General features: G+C 35.9%; 1 protein-coding gene across 1 annotated transcript in view; it reads left to right on the top strand.

Annotated features, from left to right (window-relative positions):
- LOC138318399 (gephyrin-like) overlaps positions 1-21,520 on the top strand; it is a 93,999-nt gene that overhangs the window by 57,292 nt on the left and 15,187 nt on the right. Inside the window, exon 16 of the mRNA XM_069260720.1 lies at positions 127-200. Coding sequence (XP_069116821.1) covers positions 127-200 — 74 coding nt within the window. The remainder of the gene's footprint in view (positions 1-126; positions 201-21,520) is intronic.

The raw sequence follows: 21,520 nt of genomic DNA, 5'->3' as shown, positions 1-21,520 counted from the left end.
TGGATCTTTAAACTCCTTAAGAAATAATTACTTGGCATTACAAACCTGATGAGCGATACAGGCCCTCATGGCCTCTTGTTCATGTCGTAGAGTAAAAAATCAATTCTTTGAATTTGTCTTTCGCAGGACCTCCTACGTCACGTATTGGAGACAGACTTGAAAGCGAAGATACACTTCGGAAGAGTGTTTATGAAGCCAGGGTAGGTATGATAGAGCGAATGTCTCCTCAAATTGGTTTAATGTTATTACAACACAGAAGCGTATTTCTATTCCATGTGTTTTTCCATGTGTTCATTTGTGATGTGACATTGATGCCCAAATCAATGTGTGAGGTCATAAATCAGTACAATAAAGCTCACCAGCCTGTGTGAACAACCCGTGTTTGTAGAGAAAGAAAATACATGTGTCTTTAAATTGGTTATTGCAGGTGCCCGGGTTGGTACATGCATTCGGTTCTGTGCCAATCTACGCTCACGGAGCTTTACTTACTTCTTTTTTATACATTCGGTCTGCTAAAAATAATCCACAAGTGTTATATATTGACGCATGTAATAAAATAGGTTATTTGAATCTTATTGTGAAATTTGATAATGATACTGGTAACCCCACAAACATCTTTGCTATGATAAGCAGACTCTTAGAAACTAGCATTTGTTTCAATAGAACACATTATCCTGCCAATTCTTTGTTGATCAAATTGAAGTTGTTTGATTTTCATCAAAATAAAGCTAGAGTGCTGGTATCGTCTTAAACGACAGTCTAGCAATATCATACCATCTTCCACAGTACAATTTTCCAAAAAGCTGGTACTGTCTGTACTTGAAGGAATATAAAGTATATATGTTTATGCAGCATGGCTGATATTGTTGTTACCATGTCTGCCATGTTATTACTCGTCATTTAATAAAAATGACATTAACTGGACATTTCCATTCTCTTTTGTAATTTATATAATATACCCAAAAACTTAGCTTCAGTCGTGTCTTTTAGTCAGAGTGATGTAGATGTATAACATAAAGTATAATATCCGCCTATTTGATATGGTGCACAAATCATCAATCATCAAAAAAATCAAGATTTGGTATTATATTTTTAGTTACCCGGAAATAGCCATTACTTGGAAATGTACAGAAATTTTACGATTAACTCTTCACGAAAACACCTGATTCAGAAATATATTTAGCACGATTACCTGAAACTTGCGCCTTAATTGTAGTTTATATTCATTCCAGTGTATTACCAAACCTGTTCCTAAACTTGTTTCTGTAAAACCAACTCCTTTTTCCGGCAATCTCCGCAAATTAATGTCTTCTACAATTCTTGTACAATTAAATTCAAGGGTATTTTCATTCAACTTCAAATCCGCGAAACGCTATCTCCGCGGAATTGTTTGAAACGGAAATCGCGAAATATTGTAGCCGTGAAAGAGAGGTTATTTCTGGCGATGATCATTGAAATTCAAATACAGTTGTACAGGCAATCGGTATGGGGGTATTGTAGTAATCAGCTGTCTACAGGTACTTACGGCCTCGTGTATTTTATTGTAATCTGAGAGGTGCTGGAGGTGGTCCAATTGTATCTAGGCCAGTTTAGAAGGAAACAGCGATGATGACTGATGAAGAGGCAACGTCCCTCACTGTTTGTAAACTCTCAAGTAAACTACCCATCTATTTACCGCCTGCACAAGAAATCACTCCCACTTGTTTGATCCTAGTGAAATGTATACTTTCAGTCTAAAACCACATCCTTCCTCTTTCGTAGACAATTTTTCACCCAGTTCCTGACGTCTTATTAGTTTTGGTGATAGTTATAGTGTGAAGCTAATCCTTTTACCTGTTTATTATTGTTTGTGGTTAATTTCCATTTCCTTTGACATGAAATAAATGACATTTTATCAGGTCTAATATGCCATAGTATGTTGGATATTTTGTTTTTAACGTTTTGAATTTTATTTATTTTTTTATTTATAAATTCTTCAATGTTTCTGTTACTGTCACTGAATGGCGTATTGATTTTGAAAGGAAGTCATGAACATAAAAATAAATACGTTATTTTAAAGGTCGGTCTTTGATTAGGTCAATTGAAACGAAGTTCAGGTGACCTATTCTAACCGCCCTTTGTCCGCCGTCGGCCGTCGGCCGTCGTGCGTCGTCCGTCGTGCACCGTGCGTCAAATATTCTTTAATTTAAGGACTTGCCTCCCTCTATTTTCATAAACACCACGATGTATACATGTTTTATATAATTGTTTGTTTGTACCACCAATCTCAGGAGAAAACTAAGATAGCCTGATATCTAATCCTATTGACACCTATCATCTTTTGTCACTAAAATATTTGGAAATTGAAATTCGCTGATATGATGAAACCAAATATACTTCATAGACTGAAAAGTCTTAAGGCGCCTGATGGGCCAATATATAGTGTAATATGTATTCGTTTTATTCTGTACCTGAACTCAGGTGGCCGTTAAGGCCCATAGGCCTCTTTTTGTCTGAAACAAATTCAATGTTTTTTGATATAGGTTTTAACCATTTACAATAGGACTATATATTAAATATATAAAATGTTAGCATACCTATCTTAAGGTACATAGTTATCCTTAGCATTCTGCTATAGCCATGTCGTATTACAGACCTAGTTACATAGTTATCCTTACCATTCTGCTATAGCCATGTCGTATTACAGACCTAGGTACATCCTTACCATTCTAATAACCATGTCATATTACAGGCCTAGGTACATAGTTATCCTTAGCATTCTGCTATAGCCATGTCGTATGACAGACCTAGATACATAGTTATCCTTAGCATTCTGCTATAGCCATGTAATATTACAGGCCTAGGTACATAGTTATCCTTAGCATTCTGCTATAGCCATGTAATATTACAGGCCTAGGTACATAGTTATCCTTAGCATTCTGCTATAGCCATGTAATATTACAGGCCTAGGTACATAGTTATCCTTAGCATTCTGATATAGCGATGTAATATTACAGGTCTAGGTACATAGTTATCCTTAGCATTCTGATATAGCGATGTAATATTACAGACTTAGGTACATAGTTATCCTTATCATTCTGCTATAGCCATGTAATATTACAGGTCTAGGTACATAGTTATCCTTAGCATTCTGATATAGCCATGTAATATTACAGGCCTAGGTACATAGTTATCCTTAGCATTCTGCTATAGCCATGTAATATTACAGACCTAGGTACATAGTTATCCTTAGCATTCTGATATAGCCATGTCATATTACAGGCCTAGGTACATAGTTATCCTTAGCATTCTGCTATAGCCATGTCGTATTACAGGCCTAGGTACATAGTTATCCTTAGCATTCTGATATAGCCATGTCATATTACAGGCCTAGGTACATAGTTATCCTTAGCATTCTGCTAGCCATGTCATATTACAGGCCTAGGTACATAGCTATCCTTAGCATTCTGCTAGCCATGTCATATTACAGTCCTAGGGACATAGTTATCCTTAGCATTCTGATATAGCCATGTAATATTACAGACCTACATATGTAGGTACATAGTTATCCTTAGCATTCTGATATAGTCATGTAATATTACAGACCTAGGTACATAGTTATTCTTATCATTCTGCTATAGCCATGTAATATTACAGGTTTAGGTACATAGTTATCCTTAGCATTCTGATATAGTCATGTAATATTACAGACCTAGGTACATAGTTATCCTTAGCATTCTGATATAGTCATGTAATATTACAGACCTAGGTACATAGTTATCCTTAGCATTCTGCTATAGCCATGTAATATTACAGACCTAGGTACATAGTTATCCTTAGCATTCTGATATAGTCATGTAATATTACAGACCTAGGTACATAGTTATCCTTATCATTCTGCAATAGCCATGTAATATTACAGACCTAGGTACATAGTTATCCTTAGCATTCTGATATAGTCATGTAATATTACAGACCTAGGTACATAGTTATCCTTATCATTCTGCTATAGCCATGTAATATTACAGACCTAGGTACATAGTTATCCTTAGCATTCTGATATAGTCATGTAATATTACAGACCTAGGTACATAGTTATCCTTATCATTCTGCTATAGCCATGTAATATTACAGGCCTAGGTACATAGCTATCATTAGCATTCTGATATAGCGATGTAATATTACAGACCTAGGTACATAGTTATCCTTAGCATTCTGCTATAGCCATGTCGTATAACAGACCTAGATACATAGTTATCCTTAGCATTCTGCTATAGCCATGTAATATTACAGGCCTAGGTACATAGTTATCCTTAGCATTCTGATATAGTCATGTAATATTACAGGTCTAGGTACATAGTTATCCTTAGCATTCTGATATAGCGATGTAATATTACAGGTCTAGGTACATAGTTATCCTTAGCATTCTGATATAGCGATGTAATATTACAGACCTAGGTACATAGTTATCCTTATCATTCTGCTATAGCCATGTAATATTACAGGTCTAGGTACATAGTTATCCTTATCATTCTGCTATAGCCATGTCGTATTAGAGGCCTAGGTACATAGTTATTCTTAGCATTCTGATATAGCCATGTCATATTACAGGCCTAGGTACATAGTTATCCTTAGAATTCTGCTAGCCATGTCATATTACAGGCCTAGGTACATAGTTATCCTTAGCATTCTGCTAGCCATGTCATATTACAGGCTTAGGGACATAGTTATCCTTAGCATTCTGCTATAGCCATGTCGTATGACAGGCCTAGTGGTCACCCTACATTGTACCTGTCATTCTGTAACTCGCCATTTATTTCCGAATACGTACATTGATATTGGTTAGAAACCTGTCTCAGCTTGGGGTTTTTCCCTTGGGGTATTCCACTATTTTATATTCATTACAAAACCCTGGTTATTACTCAAATATCTGCGATATTAATATGAAATGAAACAATGTACACTGACCAAAACTGAAGTAGAATTGCCTACTTCTTAGCTTATCACATGACGATACGAGTATTTCTGGAAGTAATACTGTATTGCAGTGTACGATTTCTCCTCTGATTTAATGTTTACATGATTCACAGTATATTAAAATGGTTACTAGTATTATATCTTTCGATTAAGTATAATTGTGAGTTTGCATAGTTCAATAAGTATTTGTCTGGAGACACTATAGAGTCGTAGCGTATTGATTTGGAAAAAATAATCCATTAACAAATAAATAGAATCGTACGTTTAAACGCAGTGTGAAACATTAATTATTAGCGTTGATGGAATAGTGACACCAACGCTTAATTTAAAAAAAAAAGTCTTATTAAGAATGTAGGCGTATTCACTTTATACTAAACTCCTTGTATACCTAATCCCGGTATATATAGAAGAGTACCGAACACCCGACAGCATATCATTCCTTTCATTTGACACAAACAATTCTCCTGGGTCACCTTCCTGAACGTATATTCTACTATTAGCATACTTATCATCTACAAATGCCTTCCATTATTGTACGAATGACTATTTGGATGTGTTTGGTTTTCAACAAGGTTTGTGTCCGTTGGTGTGAAACTTGTCTCAATTGTCTCATTGTTTGTGTCAAAATGGCATTTATGTTGCCTTCTATTGTACATGTTTTGACTATAGTAGTCTGGTTTAGTTTTAAGGCACTGAGGGGGATTGTGAAAGGAATATAGGGAAATATACTGTTGTTTTAATAAGCACTACGTATAGATTGGCTGTTCGTAGATCATGCGTATTATCGTATTAAAATTTAGAGTCACGATTCCATTTTAAAGATGCTCCACCGCCGACAGAGCATAAATGATATTCTTCATTTGAACAAAAATTGGTGTTTAATCGTGTATATTATGCCTAATTAAAACAAAAAATAATATAAAATATTTTATTTCGCCTTTGGTGCATGCGCAATCAGTAGTTCATCCCATATAGGATATAGTGCTACGGAATTTTTTCGGGATGCAATTAATTATTTTTCATATTTTTAACTTGAATTAAAATTAGAAGCTCAAACTTTTTAACGTTTTAATGGTATAAAGTAAGTAACTTTTGTAACTGAGAAAAATACAAATCGTCTACTCCTGTTTGTGATAGTGAAAAAATACCATTTGTCAGCAGTGGAGCATCTTTAAAGGATAGAATAAGAAAGAAGAAGAGAATGATTGCTAAAGCTTTCGAAATATTACTTATTTCATGTGTTTTAAGGACTGCCATTGACTTCTTCATCGACATAATCTTCAGCTGTTATAAGGACTAAATTGGTTTACACTGTCAGAATATGTTTTACAACATCAACATTTGTGTTAATGAGCATAACCATAAGAAAATATACGGCATGAATTATAACAGATTCACGTTGGATTGTACTCACGTGTTGAAATCTGTAAGTTAATTCATTGGCAGATTTTAACAAAATCGTGCTTATCTAGACGCATAAAATGTAAAACATTAAACTTTTTTCTCAGTTTTTAATTACATCTCGGATGACGCATTAATTTTAAAGTATCAATTTTAAGTTAACCTGTTAAGTTTGTAAGCAAATGATTACAAAGGATAGAACATTGAGCACCGGGGAACGATTTAAAGCTATTACCTTCATGGTGATCGTCGAAAACAAACTTGTTAGCGGGAAATCTACATAATGAAGTGTTTATTTGCGTCAAATCAATTTGAAGGGTGGATGTTTTCTCGTGCATTACGATTCTGGCTGGTTAACCATGTTTCATTTGGATATGATTGTTTCAATATGTCGATAGTAGATATAAACAACTTTATCAAAGAAAAGAAGGAACCCTCTAAGTAATGATCGCGTGAAGATTTTTTGTTTTGTTTAACATGATTTATTTATAAAACACCAAAGTGAACGTCGGATGTACTTATTTCCATTCATGAAGAAAGATTTAACATAATCTACTACTGCAATAATATGTCAAAGAGAAATCTACTGCTGCAATCAAATGTCAAAGCTTTGATGATTGCATTTCTGTATAATATTATAAATAGTCACTTCTACGAAGGGTAATAGTAGGTAAATGCACACTTCTCTGATATGATGTCGGTAAGTTGGTCATCCTATTAACAGTTTTGTAAAGTCAGTCTACCCTGTATGCAATGTGTTGTATGTGTATGTACGTATATTCAGGGAGACTGGTATGTTCGTGTTGCGTCTCTTTGATCTAGTGGAAAATCTTATTGTGTTTATTCACATAATTTAAGTCGTATCTATCAATATAAAAAGGTATATAGATTTATCTGAATGAGAATATATTCACTAGCAACTGCCAAATATGCAAGTCTCTTAAGATTGTTGGCTTTGAAGAAAAAAATCAGGTATTCCGGAGAAAATCACAAACTACTCTGCAGCTATTTCTTGCGAACCGGTATGCCGAAGGTGAGGGACTTATACAATCGGAAATATTAAGCATTTTCATCATAAGGTCCAGCTTGGATAAGATGATATGATATGATAATTCTGTTCATTTATATTTGATTTATCAATACTGCTTTTCAATATCTAAAGTTTAAAAGACAGTCGTTCCACATTTTGCCAGTTTGGAGAACGATCTGGTGTAATTATACTTTTTTAGAGCTACAGGTTTGGTACATGCTGCCAAATTATTCTCACATGTTCATATCTCTTGGCTGAACTCTAGGGTCTGGGAGGTTTTCAAAATCTGAAAGCATTTACATAATTTACAATATTAAAAGATGCGGTATCGTTTCTGCTTACCTTATTTTTCGATAGTTTTTCGTGTATTGGGTTATCATGTTACCCATCACTGTCCCGTGTGGTGTCCCGTGTGTCCCGTGTGGTGTCCCGTGGTGTGTCCCGTGTGTCCCGTGTGGTGTCCCGTGGTGTGTCCCGTGTGTCCCGTGGTGTGTTCCCGTATGGTGTCCCGTGGTGTGTGTCCCGTGTGTGTCCCGTGTGTGTCCCGTGTGGTGTCCCGTGTGTGTGTCCCGTGTGTGTCCCGTGTGTGCCCGTGGTGTGTCCGTGTGTGTTGTGTCCCGTGTGTCCCGTGTGGTGTCCCGTGTGTGTGTCTCGTCCGTGTGTGTCCCGTGTGTGTCCCGTGTGTGTCCGTGTCCCGTGTCCCGTGTCCCGTGTGTGTCCTGTGGTGTGCGGTGTGTCCCTGTGTGTCCCTGTATGTCCCATGTGTGTCCCTTGTGTTTCCCTGTGTGTCCCGTGGTGTGTCCCGTGTGTGTCCCGTGTGTTTCCTGTGTGTGTCCCGTCCCATCCTGTCCAGTTCCGTCCCGTCTCAGTTTTGAAAAATTGAGACGGAACAATTTTTCATAATAGTTTTCTTATTTTTCCAACATAAAACTATAAGCTTAAGACGTGAAATGTTTTGTCGTAAAGACATTTTTGTCATGAACAAATTTTGTAATTTTCTATTTTTACTTTATTTGAATTTTTAAGATATATATGTTGATACGAAAAGCGTTTCAGGCTAAATATGAAAAAATACCTTTTTTGCGTGAAGTGTTTATTTGAAGATTCCAAAATGAAAAACACCGGAAATATGAAAGCTTGGAAGATCGAAACCCAGTCTTGGGGCTATCGTAAGTCGTGACATTAATGTTTTTAATATTATCATATACACGTGTTCTTTTTATAGTTATCCACGCTTTGCCCTGATTTAAAAATCACGACTTTCAAAATTCATTGATAGTTGCAAATGTCATGCGTCAAAGTTTGATCGATATCCATAGCATTCATTTCGTGAAACTTTATACGAAAGTAATACTTTCTGTACTAGGTATTCAAATGAAAACTATCTATATCAACTAACAAGAAGAACATTAATTTCAATATACCGGTATGTACATATACTCAATCTGTAAACATTTAACGTTTCGCTGAATTAGATAAAACAAGCCAAAAAACTAGAACTACTTTCATTAATGGGCTAGCTTGCATCTCGTCTTAACATGATTGAATAAATATCTTGTTGATCTAACCATAATATTGAAACTCATTAACCAGTTCACGATGAAAGCATTAGGCCTACTTCAATACAATTATAGTCAACTCTGTATTAGCAATTTCCTGTAGTGCAGTCTGGGTAATTATCAACCACCCCAGCTACAGTATAGAAGCATAACAACAGACATTTTCAATCGAGATGAAAACATAATTCATAATAAATATTTTTGCCGAGAGATACCTTGCAATTCATTATCATGTAGGCTTAAATGATATGGTAACATGTTTGCGGTAGTGTTTACAAATGTTTCGGTAGTTCAGTTTATATCCAGGGGGAAGTATATATATAGTGTAAATCTTTTGTGTTGCGGTTCATCCTAATCTGTGTTATATCTCTCTTGCGTTTCCCGCGGCGATATGTTATAATGGAATGACGGCACACTAATGCGAGGTATAGTTCCCTCCTATAATTAATGAGTCAACATCCGAAACAATTTTGGACAGTGATGGGTGTGTTTTATTAATAAATGGAGAGCTTCCTCCTTTGTTGGTGTACCAGGTGCAAATTTTCCAAGTTAGCAATGTTTTCCTCAGAGAGAGAGTACAAGGAACATTCATTGGATGTTCCCGCCCAACTTACGTCGTTATCGATACACGTCATTATGAGTAAATATCTCTTAGTTCCTACTTACAGCAATGCCATTAGTGACTATATCAATACTCGCTATTTAGCATAACTATTCTAAAGTGTTATATCGAATTTCCCGCCACCAACACGGTCTTTATTGATAGCCATTTTGTATACCATGTTGTACTCATCAACTGAAGAGTGGGACGACTGGTTTTTCGTCGCCATTATAATGTGATGGGTTGCGATGTGTCTCTGACAGTATCATATAGTGAGATAGCATAATAAGAAGGACAAAGAGTCACAACAAAAATATACTGCAGATTCCCAAAACATGCATGCACTTGAAACACCAAACACACATATGAAATGCCGTCCTTAAATTGCCCTGGCTGTTGATTGGACATTAACGTAACCCACCCACCAATCCGTCCACAGTTCAGTCGCTATTGGATACCATACCATATATCACAAAGTTTACATAAACAATATACTCTCTATATTCTACTATATCACCATCGACTCCTAATATTACCTTTGTACTATATATGTATCAAACAGCTGTTTACTCATAATTAATGTGTATCTCGTTTAGCTCAAGGTGCCATCTAAGAGTATGGTTATCTCAAACTAAAACAGTGACTATATGGCAGTGTCCGCCAACCACACATTTCGTAATCAGCTGCAATCTGTGTATTTCTCAGTATCCACTAATTATATGTAGTCGTCATAGATTGTCATCATGTACCCCCTGATTCATACTCACTTAGTTTTCTATTCAATAAAAAATTATTTAACTATTTGATAAGATAGTCGTATCATTTTCTTTAACCATAGAAGGACAGGAGTGGTGGCAGTACGCTGCTAAATGTGTTTTACTGAAGTCACATAGTCGTAAAACATTTCGTACGATAATGAATAAAGGATATCAAACATGTTTTTCATAGTACTTAAAGAGACAATTCGCTCAGACTAATTCCTTTACATAACCAAGAAACAAAATATGGCATAAATGTATTGTTCTACATTTCTTATGGAACATATAACATAGAATATTGACAAAGTCCACATCATTGTTTAGTATTTTGATTGATACCGTTGTAATTACAAATCGTTGATCAATTTGATTAAGTAGGTATAATATGTACGCTGTATCCATACCCGAGCCAAAGTCACGCACGTTAATCAAATGGACTACATAACCACTGAGGAGGTGATAAAATTATTTTAGGCAAGATAATTCACCCAATAAGGTAAACACACTACTGTCAGAGCGATTTGGGCAGTTCTAGACAAAAGTTGCATTACTCTACGAGCAAGGGACAGGGTTCGGCATAAAAGATGTTCGACCACAATGTGTAATGGCGGACAGCGAGCGAGTTTTAATATTTCACACGCATTTCACCACCATGGGCTCTTCTGGCATATCACAATAAAACCGACTGATCTAATTTCCATTAGAAATGGGGTTTTTCCGATATATGTACACATTTTTATGTTCTCTTAGACTGAATTGTCCCTTTAATCGTATGTTGATATAATGTTTTCCTAGAAATATTGCGTTCGTTGTTCAGCTTAAAACAAACATGGTACTGGTCGAGATATCCATCATGGATACCCCGGTTGTCTGATACATAGGCATATGGTGATGAAATGTCCGATAATCATTTATGAATTTCTGAGGTTTAAATCTCGTTGAAGTGACGCTTCGAAATAGATCAAACAAGTTTTATGATTTTCCATCAATATCTGTAGCAAGGTGCCGTTTGCAATTTTTGAAAAGAAATTCGACTTCTATTGTTTGTAGAATTTTTCATACAGAGATTTTAAGAAATGAGTCAATCGATGAACATTTAGCTGTACAAGTTTCAGACGTGATAACCACTTGCAAACCAATTGCATTCCGTTCATTGAATCAACCTTTTAAAAGCATTTGCTCGGCGGTATTAAATGCTTGTTTGTTGACATTCTAGTCCTCGACACCTGCGATGTCTATCTATGAACATTCCTTTCCATACGCAGATCAGTGCATATAAGTAAAGCTCTATGAAGATTAATTAGCTACATTCACATATTTCCTTTACCGCTATCGGGATATCTAGTTGTAATGAAATAAATGGGCCATGTAAACTTTACACACGGAAGTTGCTTCTGTCGGTCTTTCAAATAGAAATCTCATAACATCGTAAGAATCTTGTTTTTTCCTATAAAAACCCAACTGATATTTGATATTTCCATGTTGTTCACATTAAATGCATGATACACTTGATACAACCTTTTTAAGTGGATAAGGAAGACTGCTACTTATTAAGTTGTTGTATGACCGACTCACATGCTGTCAATCACAGCTGCTTGGCTTTCCTTAGCTCAGCTCCTGTTTACATTAAGAAGTGCGCACATTTTTAGGCCGCGTTTTCTACCGTTCGGTTTCATATTTGTTAAACTACATGCTGAATCATTTTGCAAATGTCCTTCAAATCAACAAACACTTTAAAATGATATCGGTCGGATTTATATATTTTCATATTTGCATAAGGTTATCATGAAAATATGTTGCGTGTAGCATGTACATGCATGCATTTACAATATTAAAAACTCTATAAAACTGCACATATAGGCCATATAATCGTATGTCTAATGGGGAAACATTTGTAGTCGAACTCTGGCTTTCTATCGCCACCAAAATCAAACTTTAAAAAAAAATTGCATGTATATTGGTTATCTTCATTCATCTTTAACTCTAACATATTCCAAAAATCTTGAAAGTTTTAAACGTAGTTTTTATACTCAATCCCCTTAAATATACATTTAGTGTAGTTCTAAAGCTGGAACTAAGAAATTAGTTTCTGTACTCATTCCCCCTAAATACACATTTAGTGTAGTTCTAAAGTTGGAACTAAGAAATTACCGGAGTGAAAAAGAGATGAGACTATTGTTTATAAAGCAAAATTCAGGGATGTCAAACATTAATATGATATTTGTTATCCCATAAAAGTTTTATTACCTGAAACGTAGTAATACGATATAGCTAAGTGAATGACGTCATATGTGATGCAAACACTTATCATCTCAACACCGGATAAAATAATGTTGATGAAGTATGTCTGCATACTAATTAGATCCTGAAAAGAGTGTGTAGTATTGTTTATTTCACATGTAGAACTGTTTTCGGTCGATACACCATGGGTCACTTTGTTTTTCATTTCTTGATTGATGACGCAAACAACACAGCAGATGTAACGTTTAATATTTAAGCAAGGCCATGATAAGAATGTGAGGTGCGTACAAAAATTGGAAGGATTAATGATTTTTTTCGCTGTGGATGCTTTTCAAAGTTATCTTGTATCATGTGTTTTTTGGTAAAACAAAGCTTCAACCAGTGCATATCTAATACCTAATGACGTACAAAGGGTTCATTCGTTTGTTTGCTTGTCAATAAATTTCTTATGCGATGCATTAAAAATCTGTTTTAATACTCATCTGAATTAATGACAAACAAGTACATCTTCTAGATATCCTATATTAGCATCGTAGCTCAATGAAGTTATTGAGAGATTTGTAAAATGTCGTAATGATAATAAAATCAATTTATCACAGGGTAACATTACCTAATGCTTCCGATCTAAAGCACATATAGGTGTTATGATATCACGCTTCTTTCTGGAAATAACGTTCGCTATAACCATTACTTCATTAGATAAAGTTGACATGTTCTTGATTATGTATATTTTGATATAAACGGCTAGCGTAGCATGTCATTTAATGGTATTAATTTTAAGTTTCTGAACGCTTAGCGCCACATGCAACAGATAGTTCTACTTGCTGAACTGTACAGAATGGTACTCAATGTTACTAATGTTCTATGAATGCATATGTAGTGATAATGAACTAAAGACAAAGTTGAACCATGTAAAATAAACGCTTGTTATGAGAGGTTTCGGATTTCAAAGACAAAGAGTTCTCTTTAATAGTTACTTTTACGCTTTACTTTACAAATAATACCGTCCATCTCGCACAAACGTAGAAATATTGATTCATTTCGAATGCTTAGTGATCAACCAATATGGTATTTGCTTTCTCTCATCCATCGGCGCGATTTTCGTAAATCATTTAGCCTACCGAAATGAAATTGTAGTGTAGCCAGGTTAATGTCCTAGAGGCTAGTTTGTCCACCACAATCCCAGGTCATACTTATACAATCATTACCACCAGTTCACGAATGTTTTAGAGAGCTAGTTTTTTTGATAACGATTTGACCGTTTATTGTAAACATAGAACTACCATCATCTGGCATATCCAGTATAATTAATCATTTCGTTTATAATCGTTTTATACTTGGTTTGATTAGTTTAACGTCCTATTAACAGCCAGGGTCATTTAAGGACGTGCCATTTGTTGGTGGATACAAAAAACACTACCTTCCCCACATGGGATTCGAACTCGGTCCCAGAGGTGGAGGGCAATAATATGTAGGTCCCAATATTATCCCGCCTCAGACAAAAATCTTGTATTCCTATTGGTTCAAATGACATCACTTTATATCCAAGATATAGTCGTATCAGAATAGTTGAAATCGCATCAGGTTTGGACGATAGAGTTATCGGTATTTGCCCCTAACGTCATTACCGACAAGAGGCGGTCAAGTAACGCTTCGTGATGACGGCACTCAAAGAGTTTGTGAAAAAATGTTTGAATGGTGACAACTTCGCCTCGCCCCAAAATTTTTCGCCATCTTCGCCTCGTCCAATATTTTTCCGTATAAGGTCACTAACAAACCGTGTTATTGAAAGTATCGGCTTATGTACATGTGCTTTGGTTGATATTTACATATACTTTAAAATTGGAATTAAATTAACAGTATTTGATTATTTTTTGTTATTGTATTTAGAATATTGAATAAGCATACCTTCGTAATGCGTTATTCGTTAGCATGCCATTCTTTGAAAACCAACATCTGCAGGAGTTACCCGGAATCACTTGGCGCGTTTCTTTCGGAATTGGTACGGCACCGTCTAATGGAACGTATTTGGATTTTTCTAATATTGCGGCATTCAGATAAAAGATACGCTTCGAATTCAACAATTAAATATGTTCTATCTTAAGAGCATAAAATATCAATGCATTACGTCTTGTTTTCAATTAAAAGGATAATTCGACGACAAATGAATTGTATCCGGTCCGCCATCTTCGATTAAGTGGTACGCTTCAAGAAACGAACCACTTGTACCGGCTGAGTTCGTCTGGCACAACGCGTTCCTCGTATCGGTATACTGGTACGACCCTACAAATGGAATGCACGGACTAGGTTTCAGGATTAGCATTAGCTGTCATGCAAGTTACTCCTTACATTGTTTCTTTAGTATTCGGATTTGTCAATTAGCGATGACAGTATAACAGAACAGATTCAAATTTCGTAAATTCGAATATTTGATTAAATTTGTATGAAATAATTTTATTACTACTGCCTTCATTTAATGATAACAGCAATGAATAAGTTTGTAACTTTGACGTTGATAAGGATATGTCCAAACACTAGTTCATATTAATGTTGCAATATTAAGTATGGCAGAATCACATGTAGAATATTGACTTTCGATTGTTTGCATGGATACTTTAACACAATAATGACCATTTTCAAAAGACAATTTTCAAAGTCATTGTTGCTAAAAACAGAATATTAATCTTATTGTGAATTTATTTAAACATTGTATTTTTAGTTGCAAGCGATATTTCCATTTCCATAGAAATTTCCCCCTCCATTTCTGTTTCATTTGTTTCTTGATCTGCCAATGAGACATACAGCAACCGCCTTTCCCTCGTTAATCATTGACATATATTCTTAGTACGTTATCAAATTAGATCAAATCTGCATGCATGTTATCGATTGAACTGTTTTGCATTTCCGGTTTTCTGCCTTTAATTTGCCAAGGTCATTGGCTCTTCATGCAATGAAGTACTCATTAGGGACATGGTTTATATTCTATATAAGTTATGTAAAAATCCCCTTCACACGATCGGGGTTAAACATCCGTTAGTATCCCAGCACTAAGTATGTAGAGGTTATCTATGTTGAATGTCATCAGATTTGAAACCAATTATTGTCACCAATTAAAACAGGGCAGACAGGATAAACTAATATGGCGATCGCAGAAAATTATTTCTCAATGAACGTAAACGCCCTTCAATGAGCATAGCTGACCGATAAATATAGTGGCTCTGTAAGTGCTGGTGTATTATATCTCTTCCGTAAGACTGTTACTATTGCATATCTATAGATAAGGTGGATAAGGTAATGCTGCATTCTTCCGGTACATCAGCTGGGGACCTCGTGCTTAAACACGTGGTAACTTTACGTTTGCTTATTATGACGTACTGCAGATTTAGACTTCACACCGATCCAATCAAGGACCAAGGTGAATGATTAGTTGAGATGGCAATCAATTGCTAGCCACCTATCTCTTGATTGCAAGACCAGAATGGTTTTGGTCATATGTCAGTGGGTTAGTTATTTGCATTTAAGACAATTTTATTTTAATGCAATTCGTACGATTTTTGTTGGTTACCATTCATTGCTGTACATCTTGGTTTTAACAGCCAGTGTCATTTGAACCGTCTCAGGTGTCGGAAGACTGGTAGAGGAAACTTGCAGTATCAATCTAAAAGTCTCCTATATAGTGTTGTTATATGACAACTGCATCACATGCGTTTCAAATGATGGATGACTAATGATAATATGTGCACTATTCGTCCACACAATAGCCTAAATGATCTGAATGAAATTCTGTGTTTGACTAAATCCCCCGTAACCTTTTGACCAAGGTCACCGCTCATTTCAAAATACTACTAAATCGTTTGAGTGTCGTCAGTAATCATTTGCATTATCTATAACGAATCGAAGATGACTTGTCTACTTAACTATTTTGTCGTTTCTACCAGGTTTTCAATGGGTGGAGATAAAAAAATTACTAATCTTATCATTAAAAATAAATGGAAATAGCAATATTTTCAGCTCGTACTTCATATAAATTCACATAGTGGATATGACATAAGCAAAAGGACAATGAAACAAAATGCATTGATATTATTTGGTATTGTACATGATGTAGCTGTCATCGATTAAATACATGGATCTTCTATAAGATTACCCATAACGTCAAACATATCTTTAAAGATCACCCAAGGGATACAGGAAATATTGTCTATGTAGGCAGGTGGTTTTTATACAGAGGTTAAATTTTGTTGAAATTAGTCATTTTGGGCCATGGGAAAATAATCCTCTGAAGCACGTGGTCTTTATACAAAGGTGGTCGTTAATGCAGGTTTACTGCATTTCAATAAATCTTTTTATGATAAAGAAAGGAATCTCACTCCTGTGTTTATTATCAACTGTGTCATGCACCCACCCATGTTTACATTGTCCTTGGTAATTAGGGATCTCCGGTTGTGTGATAATGAGGTTAATTAGACATCATGTTATGATAATATCCCGGTAAAGTTCCTGTTCTACTGATAATAATGACATAGGCTTTGTTGTTGTCATTGTGAAAAACAATAATGCCTTAATTGATATTATCTATGGTATTTCATGAATGAGATCGAACGCCTCTTTTACTACCTTAGGTTAAATATGCAGATCGCCTACTACGTCATTTACTTATTACACCATCATATTATTCAGTTAAGATTTATTATTTTTATCTGCAGTAAATTAAGATGAAAAATACTTCGGCAATTATTCTGTCACATGTTCATATCGTTGTTATATAAGTAACGGGCACATCTGTAATTAGATGTACACCATAACTGTTATTACTAAATATACTGGGATATTGTTAGCATGGTTTCTTGAAGAGCTTTACGATTTTATAGCCACGCCGCCGACACCCTCGTTATTCGAAACTAAACTAAGCTAAGTAGGCAATTTGTTCCGTTGACATAGAAAAGTGCATGATTTTCCAGCATTTCTTGTATGACTTTGGATAACTATGTATGCTGGCAAAATGCATATTAGACACTTTTAACAAATTATTGCGTGGGATGTTTTCTCAAAGTTATCTCCAATATACAAAATTAACTTGTTGATTGCTTGTTGTTTGTGCAGTATGGTATTTACACAGCTGAATTACGTTCCGTGCTACGGAGTTTGTACATGATATTGATGTTTGTCTTGTATAAATATTGGATTTATATTCTAGAATTGTTCAGAAATGAAAACTATTAAATCAGAGATGCTTTCCCAAACAGTAAATTCACGCATAAGTTGTTACAGGTTGGTTATGTCAATACTATCAGGTTATTGTAACGGCATTATACCGCCTTTCCTTTTCTGTAAATAGATAAATGAGGCTGTTGTGGTATTTACGCTATCTTGTTCATCGTCAATATACAATTACATTCCATTTGATTATTTTAATTGTTTTTATTTCCAGATTATGTTATCCCTCACATTTTGATACTTTCAATTACGGTTTAATCCCAAGGTTCAATTACCTGAATTTACTCACGTACCAGGGAAGTCTATCTCAATTTTAACTGATGTCTATTTCATTGTTTGCATTTCAATCACCCGAATTTACTATCGTCAGTATCAGGGAAGATTATCTCAATTGCTGCATTGCCTTTAAACCGTTTTCAAACCATTTTACACGAACACGGGAGTTGTCACTTTAGATTTAAAGGAAATCTACAATAGTTAGTTCTAACAAACAGGTGTAGGCGGACAGCGTTAGAATAATTGTCCATATCTAAACACAGATATATGGCTGAACTCTTAGAATGCAATTACCATTTTAACGCCGGTAAGGGACGCTTTCTAAAATTAGCGTGTGAGGTATTACAGAAGTTTGGTATGAAAAGAAGTTGTAGGAGTGATGAATCAATTATTCAAATCACCTTGACAGTAAACTTGCCCGATCGTATAACCTACCGCTTTGTTGGAAGTATGCATTCAGAAAGTAAATCGAATGACAAAAGAAGATGGTAAAATATTGATAGACCTAAAAGCGTCCTTGTATTGTCATTGGTGATTTATACAAATATCCGTAAAAGCCATGGCATTTGTAACACTCTCGCCGCATCATTTTTCATCGTACGGTACAATGATATTCCCATTGCCTTCGATGGAATAACTGGTGTGACTTTAAGCGTTTTGTAAAATATTTCGTGATGCAGTAGTTTCGGAATGACATTTTCTAATTTTCTCTCCTTGAATTCGATGTTTATTTGCATGTCAAAACATATTCTTTGGTCAATTTCTTTTTTTACATAAGAGTGACTCAGTATGTCCTATCTCATCAAGAGAGACTTTTATCATTAGAATGTGTTTGGACTTGGAAAAAACTTATTCCATATCAATGAGTACATCGAACAAAAGACATGCTGACCACAAAAACGAGAGTCAAGGCACTAACGAAGCATCAGCTTTTCCAGTTCTAGTGTAATAACAAGTGAATGTCACCACAAAGCCAGTGATTCAATTGGTGATAACAACGAGATTATGTGTTTGAATTAAGTGCTTATGATGATATTGAAGTATCGGTTATAAATCACACAAAGGACTACGTATAAGTTGAAATAAATATGTAACTAGCCTTCTTATATCCACTTCACTATATTGTTAGTGCATTACTAGGTCAGTGGGCCAGTGTTACGCTCACGTTTGATGCTTCATCATAATGGAAATTTGGTGGTGGTATTTTTGTTATTCTTGTTCAAATATCCAATATAGTAGCGTAAATTTTTTAGTAAAGTTTAGCTAAGAATAACGCTCGGCAATATAACCAATGTCCGGTTAATTCATGAACTATAGCCACATTAGGACAGTACTTATTGCTTCATTATAAGGAACTTTCGAAAACGATTTCAGAAATGAGTCATTTATATGCAATTAAAAGCAAATGGTTAGACCAGAGTTAATTTTATATTAATTAATTTTTAGGTCATCAGACCCGAAGGGTCAGGATGACCTATTGTCATCAGGCACCGTCCGTCGTCGTGCGCCGTGCGCCGTGTGCCGTGTGCCATGCATAAACTTTTTAGGTCATCTGACCCAAAGAGTCAGGATGACCTAATGTCATCATGCACCGTCCGCCGTCCGGCGTGCGCCGTCTGCCGTGCGCCGTGCGTAAACTTTTCATTCAAACAACTTCTTTTCAATAACCGAAATACCTAGAGGCCTGATATTGGGCCCGTAACATGCTTGGATGAAGGGTTATCAAGTATGTTCAAATGAATGACCTTGATCTTCATTCAAGGTCACAGGGGTCAAAAAGGCTAAAATCTTTAAACGACTTCTTTTCAAGAACCAAAAGACCCAGGATACTCATATTAGGCTTGAAGCATGCTGGGATGAAGGGCTACCAAGTTTGTTCAAATGAATGACCTTGACCTTCATTCAAGGTCACAGAGGTCAAAAAGTCTAAAATCTTTATACGACTTCTCCTCAAGACCCAGAAGGCCCAGGGTACTGATATTTCGCCTGTAGCAGCTGGGATGAAGGGCTACTAAGTTTCTTCAAATGAATGACCTTGACCTTCATTCAAGGTCACAGAGGTCAAATATGCTAAAATCTTTAAACGACTACCTTGTATTGTGCAATTAGTCAGATGACCGTTAAGGCCCATGGGCCTCTTGTCATCAAACGACTTCTTCTCAATAGCCGAAAGGCCAAGGGTAATGATATTTGGCCTGTAGCATGCTGGGATGAAGGGCTACCAAGTTTGTTCAAATAAATGACATTAATCTTCATTCAAGGTCACAGGGGTCAAAAAGGCTAAAATATTTAAACGACTTCTTCTCAAGACCCAGAAGGCACTGATGTTTGGCCTGTAGCATGCTGGGATGAATGGCTACCTAGTTTGTTCAAATGAATGACCTTGACCTTCATTCAAGGTCACAGGGGTCAAATAGGCTAAAATCCTTTAAACGACTTCTTGTCAATAACTAAGAGGCCTAGAGACCTGATATTAGACCCGTGACATGCTTGGATGAAGGGCTATCAAATTTGTTCAAATGAATGACCTTGATCTTCATTCAAGGCCACGTGGGTCAAATAGGCAAAAATCTTTAAACGACTTCTTCTCAAGAACCAAAAAGCCTAGGATACTCATATTTGGCCTGCAGCATGCTGGGATGAAGGGCTTCCAAGTTTGTTCAAATAAATGACATTGATCTTCATTCAACGTCACAGGGGTCAAATAGGCTTAAGTCTTTAAATGACTTCTTCTCAAAACCAAAAGGCCCAGGATATTCATATTGAGCCTATTGCATTCTTGGATGAAGTGCTACCAAGTTTGTTCAAATAAATGACATTGACCTTTATTCAAGGTCACAGGGGTCAAATAGGCTTAAATCTTTAAATGACTTCTTCTCAAGAACCAAAAGGCCTGGGATACTCATATTAAGCTAGAAGCATGCTGGGATGAAGGGCTACCAAGTTTGTTCAAATGAATGACCTTGATCTTCATTCAAGGTCACAGAGGTCAAAAAGCCTAAAATCTTTAAACGACTTCTTCTCAAGCCCCAGAAGGCCCAGGGTACTGAGGATGCTGGTTGGTTAAAATCTTGAAATGACTTCGTGAGAATAACTTGGAGGCCTAGAGACCTGATATTGGGCCTGTGACATGCTGGGATGAAGGGCTACCAAGTTTGTTCAAATGAATTACTTTTATCTTCATTCAAAGTCACAGAGGTCAAATATGCTAAAATCTTTAAACGACTACGTTGTAATGTGCAAATAGTCAGATGACCGTTAAGGCCCGTGGGCCTCTTGTCATCAAACGACTTCTTCTCAATAACCGAAAGGCCAAGGGTAATGATATTTGGCCTGTAGCATGCTGGGATGAAGGGCTACCAAGTTTTTTTCAAATAAATGACCATGATCTTCATTCAAGGTCACAGGGTTCAAAAAGGCTAAAATATTTAAACGACTTCTTCTCAATACCCAGAAGGCACAAGGTACTGATATTGGGCCT

The sequence above is a fragment of the Argopecten irradians genome, chromosome 3 (assembly GCF_041381155.1).
Source record: "Argopecten irradians isolate NY chromosome 3, Ai_NY, whole genome shotgun sequence".
NCBI lineage: Eukaryota > Metazoa > Mollusca > Bivalvia > Pectinida > Pectinidae > Argopecten > Argopecten irradians.
This window is presented reverse-complemented; position numbering and strand designations above follow the sequence as displayed.